The sequence below is a fragment of the Abramis brama genome (assembly GCF_963993115.1).
Source record: "Abramis brama genome assembly, chromosome: 7".
Lineage (NCBI taxonomy): Eukaryota > Metazoa > Chordata > Actinopteri > Cypriniformes > Leuciscidae > Abramis > Abramis brama.
Genome location: NC_139969.1, coordinates 44462353 through 44482771, shown reverse-complemented (window position 1 = coordinate 44482771; position 20419 = coordinate 44462353). Strand labels below are relative to the sequence as shown.

The window sequence follows — 20419 nt, the reverse complement described above, 5'->3', positions numbered from 1 at the left end:
GTTGATTTAAAGTTTTTGTTATTAACTAATACCTTTATCTTTTAACTAACATCTAACCCCAAATAAACAGATAATGGAATGTTCACAATCTACATTGTTAGATATTCTCCTATGTATCTAAGTAGTTGTGCTTAAATCTTTGGCTGTATTTTGTCACACCGTAGTGATACAAAGTTCCAGACTTTGGTAAAACCTGCAGGTAAAATTCCACAAAAGTAAATTCTAATTCTTCATCATCATGAGCCATTTAAAACAAATACAGGAAAGCCACTATAGTGATCCGTTTTAGCTTTTGAATGTCTGTCATTGACATCTTGTTTCTTTAGTTTTTGTACAGTTTGCAAAAAGTACATAGACTGTGGTCAAACATGTTAGGAATGTATCCTATACATTAGAGGTCCTTCTACACGATAGGCCTTTAACCGGTTCTTTTTTGTTTTATAAAAAAAAAGAAAACAAAAAATATGACTAAAAAAAATGACTAAATCTTTCTGCGATGCCTACGAAACATCGACGTAAAAGATGAGTATGGCTGTTTTTCTGTTACCTATTACGCTATAACTCGTCTAACTATTACACTTATTTTGTTATTTTGTGTGTGTGTCGCTAAACAACGGTTAAGCTAATGAATTACGGTTGATACGTGGTATTTTTACGTGAATTGATTCATTTTTTTATTCCGACCACACTTTGACACCATTGTTTTATTCGGCAGAATGCCGAAATGTTTTAATCTATCGTCAATTTCAATGGTTAGATAAATCATCTAACTATTATATCTAACAAGCACAGTCGCATTAGAGTCAGATTCTTGTTTATTTTGAACATTGTTATTGAACCGTTTTTCAATATTATTGAAAATAATTGTTAAATAAAAGCGCTATTGTTCTCGGCCTCATCAAAGTTCACATAGTTTTCACAGGAGCGTACCGTTTTTGAACAAGACTTTGTTTAAAAGATTTTGTTTGCATTTCTTCTGAAACACCCTGTTTTGAAATTGTTTAACATCGCTAGCGTAACACTTACCGTACTGCCGGTTGTGATTGTATGGCGTTTTCTTTACACTTTTCCTACAGTTAGCTGTAATGTTAGTGAACTCTAGGTCTTCTCTTTGTTCATATACGACGGTATTCGCATGAATTGGCTTGAATTGTATCTTGATTTGATACGAGAGACATTTATTATATTATATTATTATACCATAAATAGCGCTAGAATGTATATTTTAATATTTTAATCTCTGGTTCTATGTTTTTAAAGACAAGGACGCCTCTTTCTATAAGCGACCCTCAAAATCTGTGCATACAACAAAATTACTTTTGTCTCATTGTTTGAAGAAAAACTCAGCGGGTGCTTGATCACTATTGAATCTATTAAACACCCCTGAATTCGGTAATGTTATCACATTTTAATTTCAACTAACTTACTTTTCAAATAACATCTTGTTGGTCAAATTAACTTAAAGCCTGCGCAAAATTATTCTTAAAAAACATTAACTTAAAGCATGCACATCCTAACTACTTTCTAAATGTTTGTAAATCCAAAAACTGTTGTCACTGGATCGAGTGAAAATAATAAACTTCTCCTTTGTTTTTATGCATCAAGTTAAATGTAAATTTGCAAATCCAAATGATAGGAAAACTTTATGATAGGAAAGTACGGACGGCGTCTTTGACCAATCCTCTACATATGGGGCACTTGCGCAGAGAAGGCGCACATTCTTTGCACACAACTAGGTGACCACAGGGGATGAAGACAATGTTTACTTCCTTATCCATGCAAACTTTGCATGTGCGCTCCTCTTGAAGTCTTCTTAACTGTTCCTCCATAGGCAAGTCTGAAAGATCTTGACTCGGGGATGCAGCTTCATTTGTCTGGGCCGTCAGGCCACACTCAAATTCCATCTCCAAAGCAGGATTGTTCTCTTGTTCTCTCACAAATTCTCTCGAGTCACTGTCTCCATGAGTCAATAGCCGCTCAAATAGTCTTGGAAATCTTGCTTGAATCTGATGAACAAACTCTTGGCCCTTTTCTTGCAGCAGGTATTGACATCTTGGAAACCACTTGGCATGTTCTACCCATGGATCATCACCAGACTCCCAACATCTGAGTCCACCATCGCATGAAAAGCACTTCACGTCATCATTACGACCAACATAGTAAAAACCAGCCTTAGCCAATTGGTCTGGTCGAACAGTTATTCTTGAGGGCCAGTAGACAAATGTGAGCGACCTTTCTTCACACCGTTGCATTGCCGATGCATTGAAAAGGCTAGATAAAGGTACATTATCTGCACGGTCACCTCGAATGAAGGGGCAGTTGGGGTAATGTCTCTGGTGCTCTGATACTGCACGATCTCCCGGTTCCCAGTTGCTAAGCTGGCCTCCACAACTGAAGCAAGCCACTCTGTCGCCCTGACCAAGGTAGTAGAAACCACTTTTGGCAAGCTCGGCCGGACTTACTGGTGCAAGAGTCCAATTCTGAAAGGTGTCAAGGCGTTCCTGTTCCCGACGCATGCCAGGATTGTGACAAGCCGGAGGTTGCTGGTGAGACATATCCATGTTTAAGTAAACTCCTCCGTTTGGCCTGAAACGGATGTCGCAGGGGTGGAAAGCTCTCAGTTGCGAAGCGGGGAAAAGGGTGAAGACATAAAAATGGGACCACAGGGCGTGTCCACTCAAGCCCTTCTCTCTGCCGGACTAGTGTCTAGTCATCCATGGCAGAACGCATCATCTTATTAAAAAAATGTAATGAGAACAAGAACAACACCACAAAATGTCCTTTCTTCTGTACACGGCGGGCAAAACAGTTGTATCATTTGATACAACTGTATTGCCGCCTCGGGAATATGGTAATTAAAATGCAGAAAACAAATATTGAAATATTGAATTATTCTAAATATTATGAGCTCAGACATTTTTTACCAGAATTTTATTTCAACATTATACTTTCATACATTGAAGTAAAATGACAATAACGACATTTACAGATGGTCTAACCAGAATAAAAAATCTCTGCAGGCTATCATGTTTTGCTCCAGGCTATAGTTGACCAGACTTTCAACTAATTCACCAACGTCAGTTTTTGCATTTTTTGACACCAGTGACACACAGAGATCCGTTACAAAAGTCCATATAGCGAGTATTTCTGTGATTTCGAATTCGTCACAACATCCACCCAACACATCCAGAACTTTTCTGAGGATTACGCCGTTCGGCTCTTTGCCGTTAAAAAACATGGGCGTTACATCAGGCCATGGCTTTGTCAAGCCTCTTACGACGTCCATTTCATTTTTGAGATTTGTCACACGTTTGGTATCCTGCGCACAATCTTTTTTCATATCACGCGCAGCGTCGATGATCCTGTGCATCAAGCCAACCATTTGGCCTCTAAAATAATCTTTAAACATAGAGTCCAGCATATCTCTTAAACGACACTCTTTGCCCGTGGCACACTCACACACCGGAGGATAATTGTACCCCGTATCGCCAGAACTCAACGGGGAGTCGCTCTCCTTTAGGTTTTGCGTCGCCATTTTTTCAGCTTTTCGAAGAGTCTACTGAATCTCCTGCAATGTTCCTGGAATCTCCCTTGCGGTACAATCGTGCCTTGTGCGTTAATGCGCAGAAGTTTGTGGGTCAGAAGTTTGCGTCAGGTTCAGGACTTTCAACTTTTGTTGCAGTGGCGCAGCAGTCCGAGGCTAGTAGAGCTAGAGTAGAGCGTGTAATGTCGTGAAATATTTATCAGGCTGGGGTCCACCCACCCTGTTGTGTAGAATGTATGGAGGTTGGCCTCAGGAAAGCCATAAATAACTAGTTCCTGCATAACCAACAAGTCCTACATGTCGCCAGAGAGAAGTTTGAATCGTTCGAGTCATACACACAAGTGCAGCGATGGAGCGCGTGAACACGAGCAGTGTGAGAGGATTCCTGAGATCTTGCGACGATCTGACTGAGAAGATTCGCTGTTTAATACAGAAGAAACTCATCAAGAAGTACTTGAGCAGGTATAAAAACCTATTTTATTTGTGGATTAAAGAATAGAATAAAGAATAGCCATTTCTATAATAAAAGTATTTCTCTCACTATGGACAACCAATCCCATGCATGCCAAACTATCATTTGGCATAACTAATCATTATCAACATATATTTTTTTGATAAAAAGAGTTCCAAATGGCACTTATTTTTGACCCACTAAGTGCTCCAAAGTTCACTTTGTCCACAAAAAAAAAGGAACTTAGTCTTAATTTAACGAAGGCTATGGATGTTAGGTAAATACGTTTATTAAATTGTACACATTCATTCATGTACACATGTTATGTGTTTCTTCTCCTTTCACATTAAATCACAATTTAGAAAAAAAGAAATTAGAAACAAATTGATTATTTTTGTAGTTGTTTAACATTTCTCAAAACATTTGTCAAATATGAAATGTTTAGTTTAGCTACTTGCACCTTATCTCGCACTTTGACCGTTATCAGCTATTATCAGATACTATTGTCCTAACATAGACTATTGTTTTAACTCTGGTTTAACCTGCTGTTCACCGGCCATCATGTGCTCTAACACCTGCAGCATCAGCCGGTTCATTGACTTTGAACTGGTGTATGAATGTGTTTATTTTATGTTAACTTTATTTTTGCTGTACATACATTTGATTCTTCTAACTGCTTGTCTTTGGTTAATACAGCTGGAGAAGAACAACAGGGAGGTTGGAAGATACAGTAGAGGAACTACAGAATAAATATGGAGAGAAAACAGCATTAAAAAGGATCAAGTCCATAGTGAAAAAAATCAGAAAAAAGAATATCAAACGTAGGAAAAGATTTATAATTTTACTTTGTTAGTAGTGAATATGTTTCTCAATCTTCAATCTTCTTAAAAAAATTTTTTTTTTTAACAGATGGTGACGTTCAGACGCTGAGCATTCAAACACATTCTGGAAACATGACAAACCAACAGCCTAACAACCATCTACAACGACAGCATAATAATACTAATAATAATAATAATAATAATTCTACATCATTCGGACGGCTATTAATTCAGATCCCTAATCAGCTTACCTTCACAATTGACCAGAAGAATGGTGGGACAATAGTTGCTCCAATCATGGTAGAAAAGACAATATATGGTGATGTTAACATCAGTGTGGTGAGTGTCTGATAAGTTAGTCCATAGAGTGTGGAACTTTGCATCACTACGGTGTGACAAAATACAGCCAAAGATTTAAGCACAACTACTTAGATACATAGGAGAATATCTAACAATGTAGATTGTGAACATTCCATTATCTGTTTATTTGGGGTTAGATGTTAGTTAAAAGATAAAGGTATTAGTTAATAACAAAAACTTTAAATCACCATAATCAATAAAATAAAATTACAGTTTGAAAATGTTTATTTACAACGTTTTGCGTTGTGAGTGAGATGTTAGAGAAATCTGGTTGCACTACGCCTGAAACTTAATCATCCACATCTAAACTAAACATTATCATGGTTTAGTTGTATTTTTCTTAAAAATGTTTTTTCTTAAAAATTATCTTGTTTAATCGTGAATTCATATTTATCAGGTTGATATTTAGAAATAAGCAAAGTACATTTATAAAACAAAAAGAACCGGTTAATGGCCTTGTGTCAGAACACAACAGGTTATTCTAACTTTGAAAAGTGTCATACAGTATTTGATTTTGGGTGAAAATCTGGAAAACTACCTTACACATGCAGTGTTTTCGCCAACGGGCCTAAACCGCTGAAGTTCTGACTTCTGAAGGTCTCTCATGTGTAGATTGAAAAATGGTATTTTATTAGCTAAAATCATCATCTTTATTCATAAATATGTCCTCATGGGTGTAAAATGATCTTTCTTAAAATCAGATCATTTCTTATCTGTTATTTACATGGGGCGGGTAAGTCCAAGGAGGCTTCCGTGTCGTTCCGCCATCTTGAAACACTATAATACCAGAGAGGTACAAAAAGCACTAGCACGTTTCATCATCAACACTACTATAGTCAACAACCAAATTATGACTAAAAAACGTTTTAAGCATTACATTAAAAAGGCGTCATTGTAATTCTGAATTAAAAAGTTGAAGAAGGCCTCTCATGCGCAGACTCGCTCGGTTGAAAAATGTTAATTTTAATATGTGCTTAATATCTGCTAACTCTTTATCGCGATGCCCACCAACAGATATTGTATTGTAATATTACTTATTCTAACCCTACCAGTCCAGTAATACTCTACTAACACTAATGAGAGCTTACTTTACACACTCTGACTCTCACAAGCGAGTTATAGTGGACATGCAGGTGCAACACTACTATAGTCAACAACCAAATTATGACTTTAAAACATTAAAAAGGCGTAATTGACAAAAAGTCGAAATGATGACTTAAAAAGTTGAAATTATGACTATGCGTCATAATTATGAGATGAAAAGTTGAAATGATGACGTACTAAATTGAAATTATGATAGATAAAGTATTCCATAGTGAAATTTTCTGAATTCAATATAATTGTATTTGTGAAAATGATTTGGTACTGAAACTGAGTTTTCACACATTCTGCTTGTTTCTGCAGTTCGTGTAGGCCTCTAAGACTATGAATTACTAAAAATTATTATTGATGATTATTCGACTATTGAGTAGCAGCCTGGATGAAAACCAGGAATCCTAACCGCTAGACCATATGGGAGGCGTTGATACTGCCCCCGCCACATTTGAAAGGCTGCACTGCACGGTACAATATAATGCTGGATCATAGTTAAGCCGAGCCACAGGAGAAGTTTTAATTAAATTCAAATTTAATTTATCGGTATGTAAATAAATATCGGGATAGCTTTTATCTAGGAATCTACTTTCTTTTCGACGGGTAAGTCAAAGGTACGGTCTATTGCTCGGTTGTGTAAATCATTATATAGAACGGTAGAACATGTACGGTAGAACATGTAACAAGTACATCATAACGGTAGAACATGTACAATTAAACTCGATGAAGCGCTATCGGAAGACACGTTGTCATAGATTCTTGGCACATTTACCAAAGTTGAAAAAGCGAGTAGATGGGAGAACTGCTAGAAAGCACTATTCGTTTAAATGCAAAATAGAATTTCACCGCTAGATGGGAATCTTCTAAAATCTTTAACAAAAAGGCCTGCAAAATCGAGGAGGTCAAAGGGCATGCTTCCTGATATAGCTCTCCCCAAAGTCTGTTCATGCGACCACCATCAACAAATGCTAACATTTGAAACTTCTACATATATTTTGAGTAGATGGCCGGTGGTATATTCTCAGTAAAGGGTTTCACCCTAGTTCGGGAGATACAAGTAAAAATGATCTTATACGATGGGTGATTTTTACTTATCACACATTGCATCTCTCAAATTGTGTGATGATTTTCCAAATGATACAACTTTGTCTAAATAAGAGCAATGTAAAGTCCTAGGATTTCTTAAAAACATTGTGACAAACTTTGACAACATGTTTCATGTTGTATGGACAAAAGATCTAAGATCTCAAGTTTTTGGACAGACGCTGCTTAGTAACAATAATACATAAATCTTCTAAGAAGATATGATTTTAAAGATTTGATTTAAACTTTTAAATGAAATTAGTGTAAACTTTGGATGTAGTCTGGAATGCAGAGAGACTCCCCCCGAGACTCATCTGGTCTGTCGCCCTATATCCTGAAGCTTCAGTTCACACTGTAGTTTATCACTGAAGGGCCTGGGGCTGTTATAGGACAACTTAAACTATTTGCTTTTTTGGATCGTTTTTATCATTGCATAAAGAACTACTTTGCCTCTCTGGAAATAAGGTGTTTTTATTTAGCTAAAACTTTTGTTTACATTTTGAAAATGTAGTTTTCTGTGATGGTTCTGTTTAGATGTACGGGATAGCTATGGAAAGCCCCACCATAAAAGTTGAAACCCCCACATGGACAAAAAATGCTGGTTGAATCTTTTTCGTATAAATGAGATTTAAGACGACCAAGTACAGTTTTTGAACAGACATTGTTTAATAACAATTATACTTTAGGTCACCGTTAAGCAAAAAATAATAATTTATATCATACATAAGTACAGATAAATAGAAGATGAGTATGTATTGAAACTTTAAAGATTTAATTTAATCAATCTTTTAAAATATCTAATGCAAACTTTTTAAGGTTATGCTTTTAGATGAGAGAGAGAATATTTTTTATATACTTATAAAGAACAGAATGTTTTTTAACTTTAGTTAGTGTGAGATACACTTCACAGTGTCACTGTTACCTCTGGAAATGAAAGGAGGGGATGTCAGAATGCAGCATAGACACGAGCGAGGGCCTCTGTTTGAGAGACTTTTTTATACATTTTTTATACATTACATTTACACTGTAAGCAATTGCTGTAAATTTACAGCCAATTTTCAACACTAAAATACTGTTTTCATATTAAACAGTTTAGTACTGTAGTTAGCAATGCATTGTGGGTTGCTTAACTTGGAGCAAGAGAACAGAGGCCCTAAACAGTATCCTGATGTTTTAAATTACAGGAAATTACAGTATTTTTTAGAAACTGCGTTGACTGGAGAATTTGGAGCACGGTCAGAAGTTTGATACAACGTTAGTCTTTTAAATTGAGCCTACTGCTTTTGTTTTGGTAAAATTTCTTTTAAAAAAAATACAGAAATAATTTGCCATCAACTCCTGAAGTGACTTCAGGAACGATCATTTGGAAAGGAGATTTTCCAGAAGAGGACGCACAATTTAAATGACGTGCATGCTACACATCATCGAGTGTTCTTCATCAACATCCATCGGCTCTTCTACAAATTAAAAGGTAATTAAAATCTTATTCATATTGCCAAGAATGTTTGATATCAAACTGATTCTCAGGAGCTTGTCTTGTTAGGGATTTTAACATGTCATTATCAGCGAGGCTTAGATTTGAATAGCCAAAACAATATTACTTTTGGGTGTTTTTTTTATTATTTTTTTTATTTTGAAACATTAGTCGAACGTCTGCATCCGAGAAACAACACGTGTTAACCGGTAAGAGAGGCAATCGGCAGATGGAGGCAGCAGGAAAATATCATTAGCAATAATTAGCTTACATCTTGCCCGGTGATTAAGGATTTATTTCAACCAAACCATAAGATTACTGGAACATCGGCTAACCGATGGTTTTGGTGAGTTTTATTTTGTTTGTGTCGACTTTTAATGCAATGTGTTTTACAAACAGTTAACAAGAAAATTAAGCTAACGTTAATTGTAGTTCGGTTAAAGAGAGACACTTGAATCCTCAAGGCTTTGCATTTTTCTGTTTAAACGGAAAATTGGTGAAAAAATATTGCCTTTCTGGACTCTTTGTGAATGCATTTTGTTTATTTATATGTCGCTGCGCGTCTCACATTGCCTAACGTTACTTCTCCCAACTGTTTTAGAGAGTTTTGTCAAACCGTTTGGCTTCATCTGTGGCTTTTCTTTCACAATCTTAACATTGCAACTCGGTTAAGGTTAAACATTTCTGCGTGAAGACTGATACGGTGTCACTAAAGCCAGCAGCCGTAATCAAGACTAATCTGGCAGTAACAAAATGTTCCCTTGTCAGATCTGTTGCCATAACTGTGCCACAATAGTGACATACATAAGGCACATGAGAATTCATAAAAATACACCTAATTTAACTTTTAAGTGTGTTTTGCCAGATTGCAGTCAGACTTTTCAAAACTTTTCAACTTTTAAGTGTCACACTTACAGACATAACAAACGTGTAGTTAGGCCTACTTTGTCTGGTGTTGAACTAACATGTCATGTTGATATCTGCAGTGCAAAGTGTGAGACTTTGACGTTATTTTACTCTCATTTGAAAACGCACATTAGAGAGGGGAAAACAGTCGCTTGTCCTTATAAACACTGTAGCAAGAGCTTTACAGTTTTATCAACATTCACATCACACATGAGTCGTAAACATAAAAATGGTGCTGAGGAAAATTTGTCTGAGTCCGTTTTGAATCCTGGCGTTTCCCATGAGAGTGAACAAGATCAGTCTGATATGCAGATTGATCCTCCCAGTGATGCAGGTGATGAACAAGAGATTTACCCAGAGATTGCTGATGAATCACAGTTCTTTAAAAATTTAGCCCTTTTTTATTTGAAATTGCAAGCCAAGTGTTTGCTTCCATCCTCTGTCATCCAAACAATTATTGAAGATTTTCAGGAAATACATGATATAAGCCAGTCACATTTGCTGTTCAAACTAAAAGAGAAGTTGATTACACTTGGGATTTCTGAACCTGACACAAACAATGTGATTGATGTCATGAAAACTGAGGATCTCTTTAGGACCTGCAACACTCAGCCACTGAAAACTGATCAGAAAAGAAAAACAGTTTTCAAGAACAGCTTCAACTATGTTGAGCCAGTTCAGATCTGTCTAGGTCAGAATGAGGCAGGCAAAGAGTGTTTTGCCCAGTATGTTCCTATTAAACAGACAATTGGTTCTCTATTCCATTGCCAGTCAGTGCAGGAACAATATAAGCAAGTACACTCCAGTATTGGTTCTAAGGATATTCTTAAGGATGTGTGGGATGGCAAAAATATGGCTGAGAATGTTCTCTTCCAAACGGAGAGCTCATCACTGAGCTTGATCCTGTATCAGGATGCATTTGAAGTGGTAAACCCACTGGGATCTGGAAAGAAAAAACACAAGATACTTGCAGTGTATCTAACTCTTGCAGATTTAATGCCACACAACAGATCCAGCACTGATCAAATGCAACTTGTTCTTCTCTGTAAAGAAAACGATTTTAAGTATTTTGGTCAAGACTTGGTTATGGGCACCCTCGTCAATGATCTTAAAGATCTTGAGCTCAATGGTGTTACCCTGTCTGATGGAAAGGTCTACAAGGGAACTTTGTGTGCCATTGCAGGTGACAACCTAGGCTCACATAACATAGGAGGGTTTGTGGAGAACTTCAGCAGGAGTTCACACTTCTGCAGATATTGTGATATCAGCAGAGAAGCATTCCATGCAGATCCTCTTATCCAGGGCACAAAACGCACAGTGCAGTCATACAGTGGTCATGTTCAGAGCAGTGAAGGACAGTCTACATCTAGTGGAGGTGTTAAATTTGACTCTGTGTTTAATACGCTCAAATACTTCCATGTATGTCAGCCTGGGTTGCCTCCATGTCTTGGCCATGATCTTTTTGAAGGTATTGTATCCTCTGATCTGGCACTGTACATTAACCATCTTGTTAAGGTGGATAAAATGTTTAGCTATATTGAGTTGAATCGACGAATAAATCAGTTCAAGTATCTCTGTAGGGATGCTAATGACAAACCGTGTGAGGTTAATCCAGAGGGTGGAAAACTTGGGGGACATGCTGTGCAGAATTGGTGTTTGCTGAGAATGTTGCCCGTTTTGATTGGAGACAAAATAAAAAATCCAGGTGACAACAAAGTATGGCAGTTGGTTTTGCAACTTAGAGAAGTTGTGGACCTCATTTGTGCACCTGCAATTTCAAATGGTCAGATAGCCTACCTAAGAGTTCTGATTGATGAATATTTGCATTGCCGAATACAAACCTTTCCTGACAACCCACTGAAGCCCAAACATCATTATGTCAGTCATTATCCTGAGCTTATTATCCAGTTTGGGCCACTTATTCGCCTATGGACTTTAAGATTTGAGAGCAAACACGCATATTTTAAGCAGTGTTTGAGAAAATTGCGCAACTTTAAGAATCCATGTTCTACCCTTGCAGAGAGACATCAGCTTCTGCAGGCCTTTCTGAGTGCTGGTACCTTCTTCCCTCCAGGTGTTTCAGTGGAGAGGGGCACACAGTTTTTCTCAGATGACTACAATGATGTAATCATAGAAGCAGTTGCACATCACAATTTTGACTCCACAAACACTCTGATAGCCAATGAAGTGACTGTGAAGGGGACAAAATACAGAAAGAACATGCTCATTGTGATTGATGATGATGATGAGGGGCTTGTCACTGGAAAAATCAAAGTGGTTCTCGTTCATAAGGATTCAGCAGTATATTTTATTGCTGAAAAGTATCGTGCCCTGCGTATTCCTGACATGGGTGTTTACAGCCTCACACTGATGCAGAGAAGCTACTGTTGTATTAATCAGGAGAATCTGCTAGATTACTATCCCTTGCCTGAGTACACTGTCCATGGCACACCACTGATAATTCTTCACCATTCTTTCCCTCTAGTCCAGAATGATGGCGAACATGAGTGAAGAAATCAAAGAGATCATCTGCAAGACCTTGCCAAATCTGTCTGAAGAAACCCAGTTACAAATAATATCAAAACTTCAGAGCTCTGGCTTGGAATCAAAAGAAGACTTAAAATATGTACAACAGGAAGACATTGCTGATCTGTTACCTGTTATCCAGCGCAGGAAACTCCTGGATGCATTCAAGTTAGGTATGGTTAATTTAGTGTGCCATTCTCTTGTTATATTCTCTTGTTTATTCAGTTGTGGAATTTCTTTTTTCTAAAACTACATAATGCACCTTTAAACTTTTCAAATATGCCTAATATAAGGAGAGTTAAGTAGACTTTTGGCCAAATGTCTGCAGTGACTCTGATATAGTTTATTAGTTATGTGCCCTAATTCTTTTTTTGTTTGTTTGTTTTTTTAGAAACTGAGGCAGTTACATTGGATCTTCAAGTCATTCCAACTTCGTCACCACTGGCGAGTAGTGATTGGTCGGTGTCTGGGTCTTCATCACCAACATTATGCACTCCGCCTAATTCTAGCTCATCACAGCTATCGACCATTTCATCATGTTCAAGCCAGGGAAGAAACAGCGAGCCAAGCAACAGACCTTCCACATCTCAGATAATGAAAACATGGCCAGAAACATTTCAGGTCCCTTGGGAACAAATGCCACAGGAAATTCGTTCTGCTATTGCAGATGGCAAGAGACCTAAACCAGTTGAGCGACGCCAAATGGTACGAGTACTCGCGGATGAAATGAGAAGGTATGAAGCTAACCCCACTCGCGCACAGTGCCTAACTGTGGTTCGAAATATCATCAGGCAGTACCCCAAGAGTTTTGCTGATATTGCACCAGATGGGTCACTTCTGTGTGGAGGTTATACATCACTTTTGATTCAATTGAAAAACCGCATTGAGAATGTGAACCGTGACGGAAGCTTCTCATGCCACCGATCCTCTACAGGCAAGAGGGGTCCAACTGACACATATGGTTGTACACGTTTTCAGCCAGAGCTACCCCCAGAAGAAACCGATGACACTGTGGAGCAGCACCGCCAGAGACTGGAGGAGATTTACAGACAAGAGGGTGCAGGTGGAGCAGAAAGAGCAGAAGTTAAAAATCTAATGGAGCTCACATTCTCTCTACAACGTCGCCATATAAATACACTTCCACCACCTGACATTGAAGATATGAAAAGCAAATGGCCTTTTCTTTTCATGCCAAGGTATATATACGCACATTTTGAGTTGCTCACAGACATCAATGTGCTTCGTAGCTTGGAACTCAGTATGGAGGAATGTGGAAGAGCCATCACAGAATACTTCAGGGGAAAACCTACCAACAAAGATGTCAAGGATATCCTCTCTAATGGTGAAGATAATGAGTTGGCACTTCGTGTTGTTCAATTGCTCATGGCACACTTTGGAGAGGACCTAACCGGACTGATCCTCCTTACAGATGTAAGTTTTATTTTTTATTTAGCCACAAAAGGGTGCATACTACTTTTTAGACATTTGCAGTAGAACTCCCCAAGACCTGTACAAATAAAATTAAATAATAAAGTTACCCTTTACCCAATTTTGAATGGCAAATCTATTTAGCAGTTTGACTGTTGGTACTTCAGAAGCCTACCTCATTCACCTCTAGGTTACTCTCACCTAGTGTTTACTAATTATTGACCTTTTTACAATTTTTCTTCTTAAAAATCGTATTATGGTAAGCATAATGTATTTGTTCCCTAAAGGTGTCTGCCACTGCAGCTGACGTTGAGACAACTCTCAGTCTTCCTGCAAGTCCACGCCTGATACTGCCTGGTATACATTTAATTTAAATTCCTTGATAGACACATTATATACAGTATCATATCGACCATTCATCTTAGGTTTACAAATGTTTACACAAGGTAACATGCATTCCCATGTTGTTATGACTTAAAGTTTCAGGTGCAACAGGGCAAGTCACAATTAAAGGTTGGATGATCACTTTTGAGGGGCGTGTAATATCTGAGGGCATCACACCAACATTTGCAACGGGACTTGCTGCTGTGTTTGCAATCTACTATATATTCAACCTTCAATATCAAGATGAGGCAGCCTGCACTCTGGAATTCATTCAGAGGTAAAACCCCTTCATTCCTTGTCATCATTATATGGATATATACAATTAAATTAATGTGTATGTGTTTGTATTTTTGCATAAAATGGTATTAGTACTGTACATTTCAAGCCACAAAACACACACACACACACACACACACACAGGGTATTTTTTTGGACTATAGGCTTTATCATAATTCCATTTGTCATAATGTCACTTCTATATGTCATTCAAGTCCACTCTATTTGTGCAATGAAGAAAGACAAAAAACAATTGCATTTAATTGAATGTACACAAAACAGTAAGTTGTTGCAACCCCACTCTGATTTTAGACTATTTTGATTTCAGGCGCTTCATTGGTATAAATCCAGAGAGAGGGACAAAGGCCAAAAGGGGCAAGGTTGTCTCCAAGAAGAAAGGTGTGATCGTCCAGAAGAAGTCTTCTGCAGTCAATACACACGTCGCCATGCTACTGAAGAATCTCCTTGACTTTGAATGGAACTTCATATAGATCGGTGAGCTCTTTAATCTCACTCTCTTTGTTTTGACAGTCTGGCATTGACACATTAAGCCACAAGAGAACTGGTATTATTACTTCATAAACATTAGCTTGGAGTGTATACTGTACTTATTGTATAGTTTATTTATTATTATGATTATGATTGTTTGCTGTTGTTTGACAGTGGCAACACTGGAATAATGCTGCAGAGAGGAACAGCTACCAAAGTGATGGTCATCTCTCCTGGATCCACAAGAACTAAAACGTAAAAACACAAGCCTACCTCACAGGACTATTTTCAGAGGTAAAAACATAAGCCTACCTCAAAGGACAATTTTAAGAGGTAACCTGCAAGTCTAGTGGCACAGATGCCTACCTTACAGTTTCATCCCTAAATGTTTTTTTATTTTTTATTGATGCATATTATGCATATTGTCAAAATGTTCTGCTGTACTATAATAGTTTCAAAATGGCCTTAATGCACATTTTCAAAATGTTCTCAAGTTTGTTTTCGAAATGTTGCCAATTCTGCATGTTCAAAATGTTATTATGAAAGTATATTTTTACAGACAATACATTGCATTTTAAGAGGAAAAACATGCGCCTGTGGGCTTTTTTTCCCAAAAACATTGCCAAAGATGCTTGTATGCTAAATGTTCTTACTTATTTAATCAAAAAGGTCTTAATGTTGTCTTAATAGTGCAGTTTTCCAAGAGAATTTGTTAAGTGTTCAAACTTATGTCTTAAAGGGTTAGTTCACCCAAAAATGAAAATTCTGTCAGTAATCACTCACCCTCATGTTGTTCCAACCCCGTAAGACTTTCGTTCTTCATCGGAACACAAATTAAGTAATTTTTTATGAAATCTGAGAGCTGTCTCACTCCTCCATAGGCTCCTAAGGGATTAAAAGTTGCCGGCCCAGAAAAGTTATTAAAGACATTGTTAAAATAGTCCAAGTGACTACAGTGGCTCAACCATACGTTTATCAAGTGACGAGAATACTTTTTGTGCGCAAAAAACAAACAAAAATAAGGACTTTATTCAACTATTCATTTTCTTCTGCGTGGGTCTGAGTATATTCATGTAGTGTAACAGCGCAGCGCGTCTGTGTTGTACGTCACCACGTAGGCTCACTATTGGCCGTAGCTGGTCGTGTGTGATGCGTGTGACGTACAACACAGACGCTCTGCGCTGTTACACTACATGAATATACTCAGACCCACGTAGAAGAAAATGAATAGTTGAATAAAGTCCTTATTTTTGTTTGTTTTTTGCGCACAAAAAGTATTCTCGTCACTTGATAAACGTATGGTTGAGCCACTGTAGTCACTTGGACTATTTTAACAATGTCTTTAATAACTTTTCTGGGCTGGCAAGTTTCAATCCCTTAGAAGCCTATGGAGGAGTGATCCAGCTCTCAGATTTCATCAAAAATATCTTAATTTGTGTTCTGAAGATGAACGAAAGTCTTACGGGGTTGGAACAACATGAGGGTGAGTGATTACTGACAGAATTTTCATTTTTGGGTGAACTAACCCTTTAAATAAGATAAAAAAGTCATCTATAGATCATGCCCTTCCCGTTTGGTAAAGGGTTAGGGGCAGTCTCTGACGAGCAATCTAAGAGTTTAAGTTTATTGCCATAGTCTAAAGCAGACACTACTTTTCCATTTGTTGTATTCATGTTGATATTAACATTGCTCTTTGAAATAAAGGTATTTGATTTTGAAGTTTGTATTGCTTATTGTGCATAATATTCACAATAATGTATATCTTAAGCAACTGTCTATAGGCCTGAGAATAATGAAGTTTATTGCAATCAATACTGATTGCAATAAAGACTTTTAGTAAACTGATAAATTTAGTTATTGTATTATCTACTGTGCCTGTCTAAAGTAAACTGTGAAAAGTTAAAGTAACAACCTAAACAATATTGTAATTTCCAAATAATCACATATTATTCACCAAATATGCATTTGTTTTACTGTATTAGACTGTGAAACCATTTAACAGTGTGACTACAGAAATATACTGTATTTCTGGTTTACAGACTACAACTGTAAAATTACGGTATATTGCTGGCGTCTTTGCTGCCAGCTCTTTACTGTAAATTATAGAAATACAGAAATATACCATTTTTCTGGTTTACAGACTACTACCGTAAAATCATTTTACGTATGAATACCGTAAAAATAACGGTATACTGCTGGCGTCTCTGCTGCCAGCTCTTTACTGTTATTTTACAGGAAATTTTTTTACAGTGTACATTTTATAAAGATATCATTTAAACTTTGAAATAAATTTAGCCCTAACACAATGTCTCATTCTGATCGCTGAATAAACCCTAGGAGTCAGAGACGCTGGTGTGAGAGAGAACCACTCTGTGATTTATGGCTCTCAACAGCTTCTTGAACACATAAGTTCAAGAATCGTAACTCTCTAAACATGTGAGATGAATTTTATTCTTTTTACAAGCATTTCAGTAGATTTCTAGCAAGGTATTTATTTTATATTATTTTTGTGAAATTTAAAACATTATTATCACTTTCACTGTGCTCAGGAATGCGAAGGAGCAGAGTCAGGAAAAAAAAAGTCTTTTCTATTACAACTGCAGTCTCATTCATAGGATGTATGGACATCTATATGTTATGAAACAAATATTTTTTTAAAAAGATATCATTTAAACTTTGAAATTAATTTACCCCCAACACAGCATTCAAAATGTCTCATCCCATCACTGAATACAACCCTCTGAGTCAGAGACGCTGGTGTGAGAGAGAACCACTCTGTGATTTATGTCTTTAAGAGCTTCTTGAACTTGTAAGTTCAAGAGTTGTAACTCTAAACATGTAAGATGAATTTTATTTATTCATCTAAAATAATTGGTTTCAGTATATTTTTATAACCATTTTATTTATACACTTTTAAGGAACAGTATGTTTTTCAACTTTTGTTAGTGTGATATTAGGAAACCCCTTCCTCACTTTCACCGTGCTCTGGTATGCGAAGGAGAGGGGTCAGAGCTCACATGTGAAGGGGCGCGCACAGACACACACACACACACACACACACACACACATGCACACACAGAAACGCGCACGGCTCCTTTACTTTTTGACACACATACATTAGACGCGCTATGTTTTGAGACAGTTTTGTTTATCTAAAACTGAAATACTTGGTTCGGTAGATTTTATAAGTATTTCATTATATACTTTTAAAAAGAACAGAATATTTTTTTCAACTTTAGTTAAATTATTTTTGTGACCCATTCGTATGGAATTGATGTGTTAAGAGCTTCTTCAACTCTCTATAAACATGTAAGATGATTTTTTATAAAACTGAAAGAATTGGTTTTAGTAGATTATAAAGAATAGAATGTTTTTTCAGCTTTTGTTAGTGTGAGATTCACTTGACAGTTACACTGTAAGGAGGGGGGTCAGAGCTCGCAGGAAGAGGACGCGCGCATAGACACACAGACACACACACACACACAGACACGCGCTCCTTATGTTTTGAAACAGTGTGAGGTCATTCAGGAATGACTATGTGAATTCAGTTGTGTAAAACAATTTTGAATCCATTCATACATTGCATTTTTTGTGGACATCAATGGTATACTTCAACTTTCTAAAATAAGGTAAGATGATTTTATTCAGCTGAATGACTTGGTTTTAGTAAGCTTTTTATTTTATATTCTTTTAAAAAGAACAGAATATTTTTCAACCTTAGTAAAATTATTTTATTTTATATTATACACTTTTAAAGGTATGTTTTTCAACTTTAGTTTAATTATTTTTGTGGGCATCAGTGGTATGGACATTGATGTGTTAATTTTAACTCAGTCATTTTTTATTCATCTAAAACTAAAATAATTGGATCAATAAGATATTTATATTATACTTTTAAGGAACGGTATGTTTTTCAACTTTAGCAAGATATTTTATTTTATATTATACACTTTTAAAGGTATGTTTTCAACTTTTGTTAGTGTGAGATTTCACGATGCAAAGGAGTATGCAAAGGAGGGGGTCAGAGCTCAGACGGAGAGGGGGCGTGCATAGACGCTGGTGAGCTCATACAGGAAAGGAGTGTTTTTGTTTTACCACTTTTAATAATTCATTGATTTTAAAAGCATTATTACAACTTTAAAACATTTTTAAACTTTTAGGATTATAATTTCACCCCCTGATATCTTGATCACTGAAGTCAGAGACCGTCCGACTTACAAACATGTAAGAAGATTTTTATTTTTATTCTTTTTTGTAAGATATACTGTGTAAGCATTCCATTATATACTTTTAAAGGATAGAATGTTTTTTTTCAACCTTAGATTATATAATTTATATTATATAAATTATATAAAGGATAGAATATAAAGGATAGAATGTTTTATACACTTTTATTCAGCTAAAACTATTGGTTTTAGTAAGCTTTTAAAAGAACAGAATATTTTCAACCTTAGTTAAATTGCTTTAGATTATATAAATTATATAAATTATATAAAAGATAGAATGTTTATGTAATTTTTATCTAAAATAATTGGTTTTAGTAGCTTTTTATTTTATACACTTTTATTCATCTAAAATAATTGGTTTCAATGTATGTTTTATTTTAAAGGATGAGATTATTTTGTGTGACATACGCTTCTCACTTTCACTGCGGTGGGGGCGCAGGTCTCTGACACAAGCCATATAACCACACACACACACACACACACACACACATATAACTGGGACAAAGTTCAAACAAACGGCAAAAAACATCTGTTCTATTAATATAGGACAAAACTACCCGTCAAAACTATGATTTAGTCCTAGCTAGGTCATAGTTCAAAACTAACTGTCAAAAACATGATCGATAGGCTAGCAGCGTCAATAGGTTAATCCCATGACCGCATTCCGGAAGTTCAACCCGTCAATCATAAAGGTCACCGGAAGTTCAACCTGCCAAAAGGTCAAAGGTCAAAGTCGTAAATCATTTTGACATAAGGTCCCCCATAAGGACTACTAAGATTCATCTTTATTCATGCTTTAATTTCTTTAAAACAGTCTGATGACATGCAATATTTCTGTGGTCATCATCACTGCATCTTCTGAACGGTCTTCTCCAGGACCCAGGTGTACAACAGGTGGATCAACAATTTCTCTTGAGTCGCTGTCTCCATTAGTCAATAGCTGTTCAAATAGTCTTGGAAATCTTGCTTGAATCTGATGAACAAACTCTTGGCCCTTTTCTTGCAACAGGTAATCACATCTTGGAAACCACTTGGCATGTTCTACCCATGGATCATCACCAGACTCCCAACATCTGAGTCCGCCATCGCAACAAAAGCACTTCACGTCATCACGACGACCAACATAGTAAAAACCAGCCTTAGCCAATTGGTCTGGTCGAACAGTTATTCTTGAGGGCCAGTAGACAAATGTGAGCAACCTTTCTTCACACTGTTGCATTGCAGAGTTAGATACATTGGAAAGGCCGTCACCAGATAAAGGTACATTATCTGCACGGTCACCTCGAACGAAGCGGCAGTTGGGGTAATGCCTCTGGTGCTCTGATACTGCACGATCTCCCGGTTCCCAGTTGCTAAGCT

General features: G+C 36.8%; 2 protein-coding genes and 1 long non-coding RNA gene across 3 annotated transcripts; 2 read left to right on the top strand and 1 right to left on the bottom strand.

The window, feature by feature from the left end:
- Positions 1-1643: 1643 nt before the first annotated feature.
- LOC311087556 (putative inhibitor of apoptosis) lies at positions 1644-2561 on the bottom strand (the record flags this gene model as incomplete). The annotated part of the gene is made up of 1 exon (XM_084120880.1): positions 1644-2561. One exon carries the CDS (start codon positions 2559-2561, stop codon positions 1644-1646), a length of 918 nt encoding a protein of 305 aa, XP_083977006.1.
- Positions 2562-2976: 415 nt separating this feature from the next.
- Positions 2977-5302, top strand: LOC311087192. Its single transcript, XR_014607184.1, has 3 exons — positions 2977-4006; positions 4692-4816; positions 4905-5302. It is a non-coding gene; the product is annotated as an uncharacterized lncRNA (long non-coding RNA).
- An 8329-nt stretch (positions 5303-13631) lies between these two features.
- On the top strand, positions 13632-15147 carry LOC311087113 (uncharacterized protein). Its single transcript, XM_084120356.1, has 5 exons — positions 13632-13688; positions 13973-14042; positions 14166-14346; positions 14674-14840; positions 15009-15147. Exons 1-4 carry the CDS (start codon positions 13641-13643, stop codon positions 14834-14836), a joined length of 462 nt encoding a protein of 153 aa, XP_083976482.1. The 5' UTR covers positions 13632-13640; the 3' UTR covers positions 14837-14840; positions 15009-15147.
- Positions 15148-20419: the final 5272 nt, after the last annotated feature.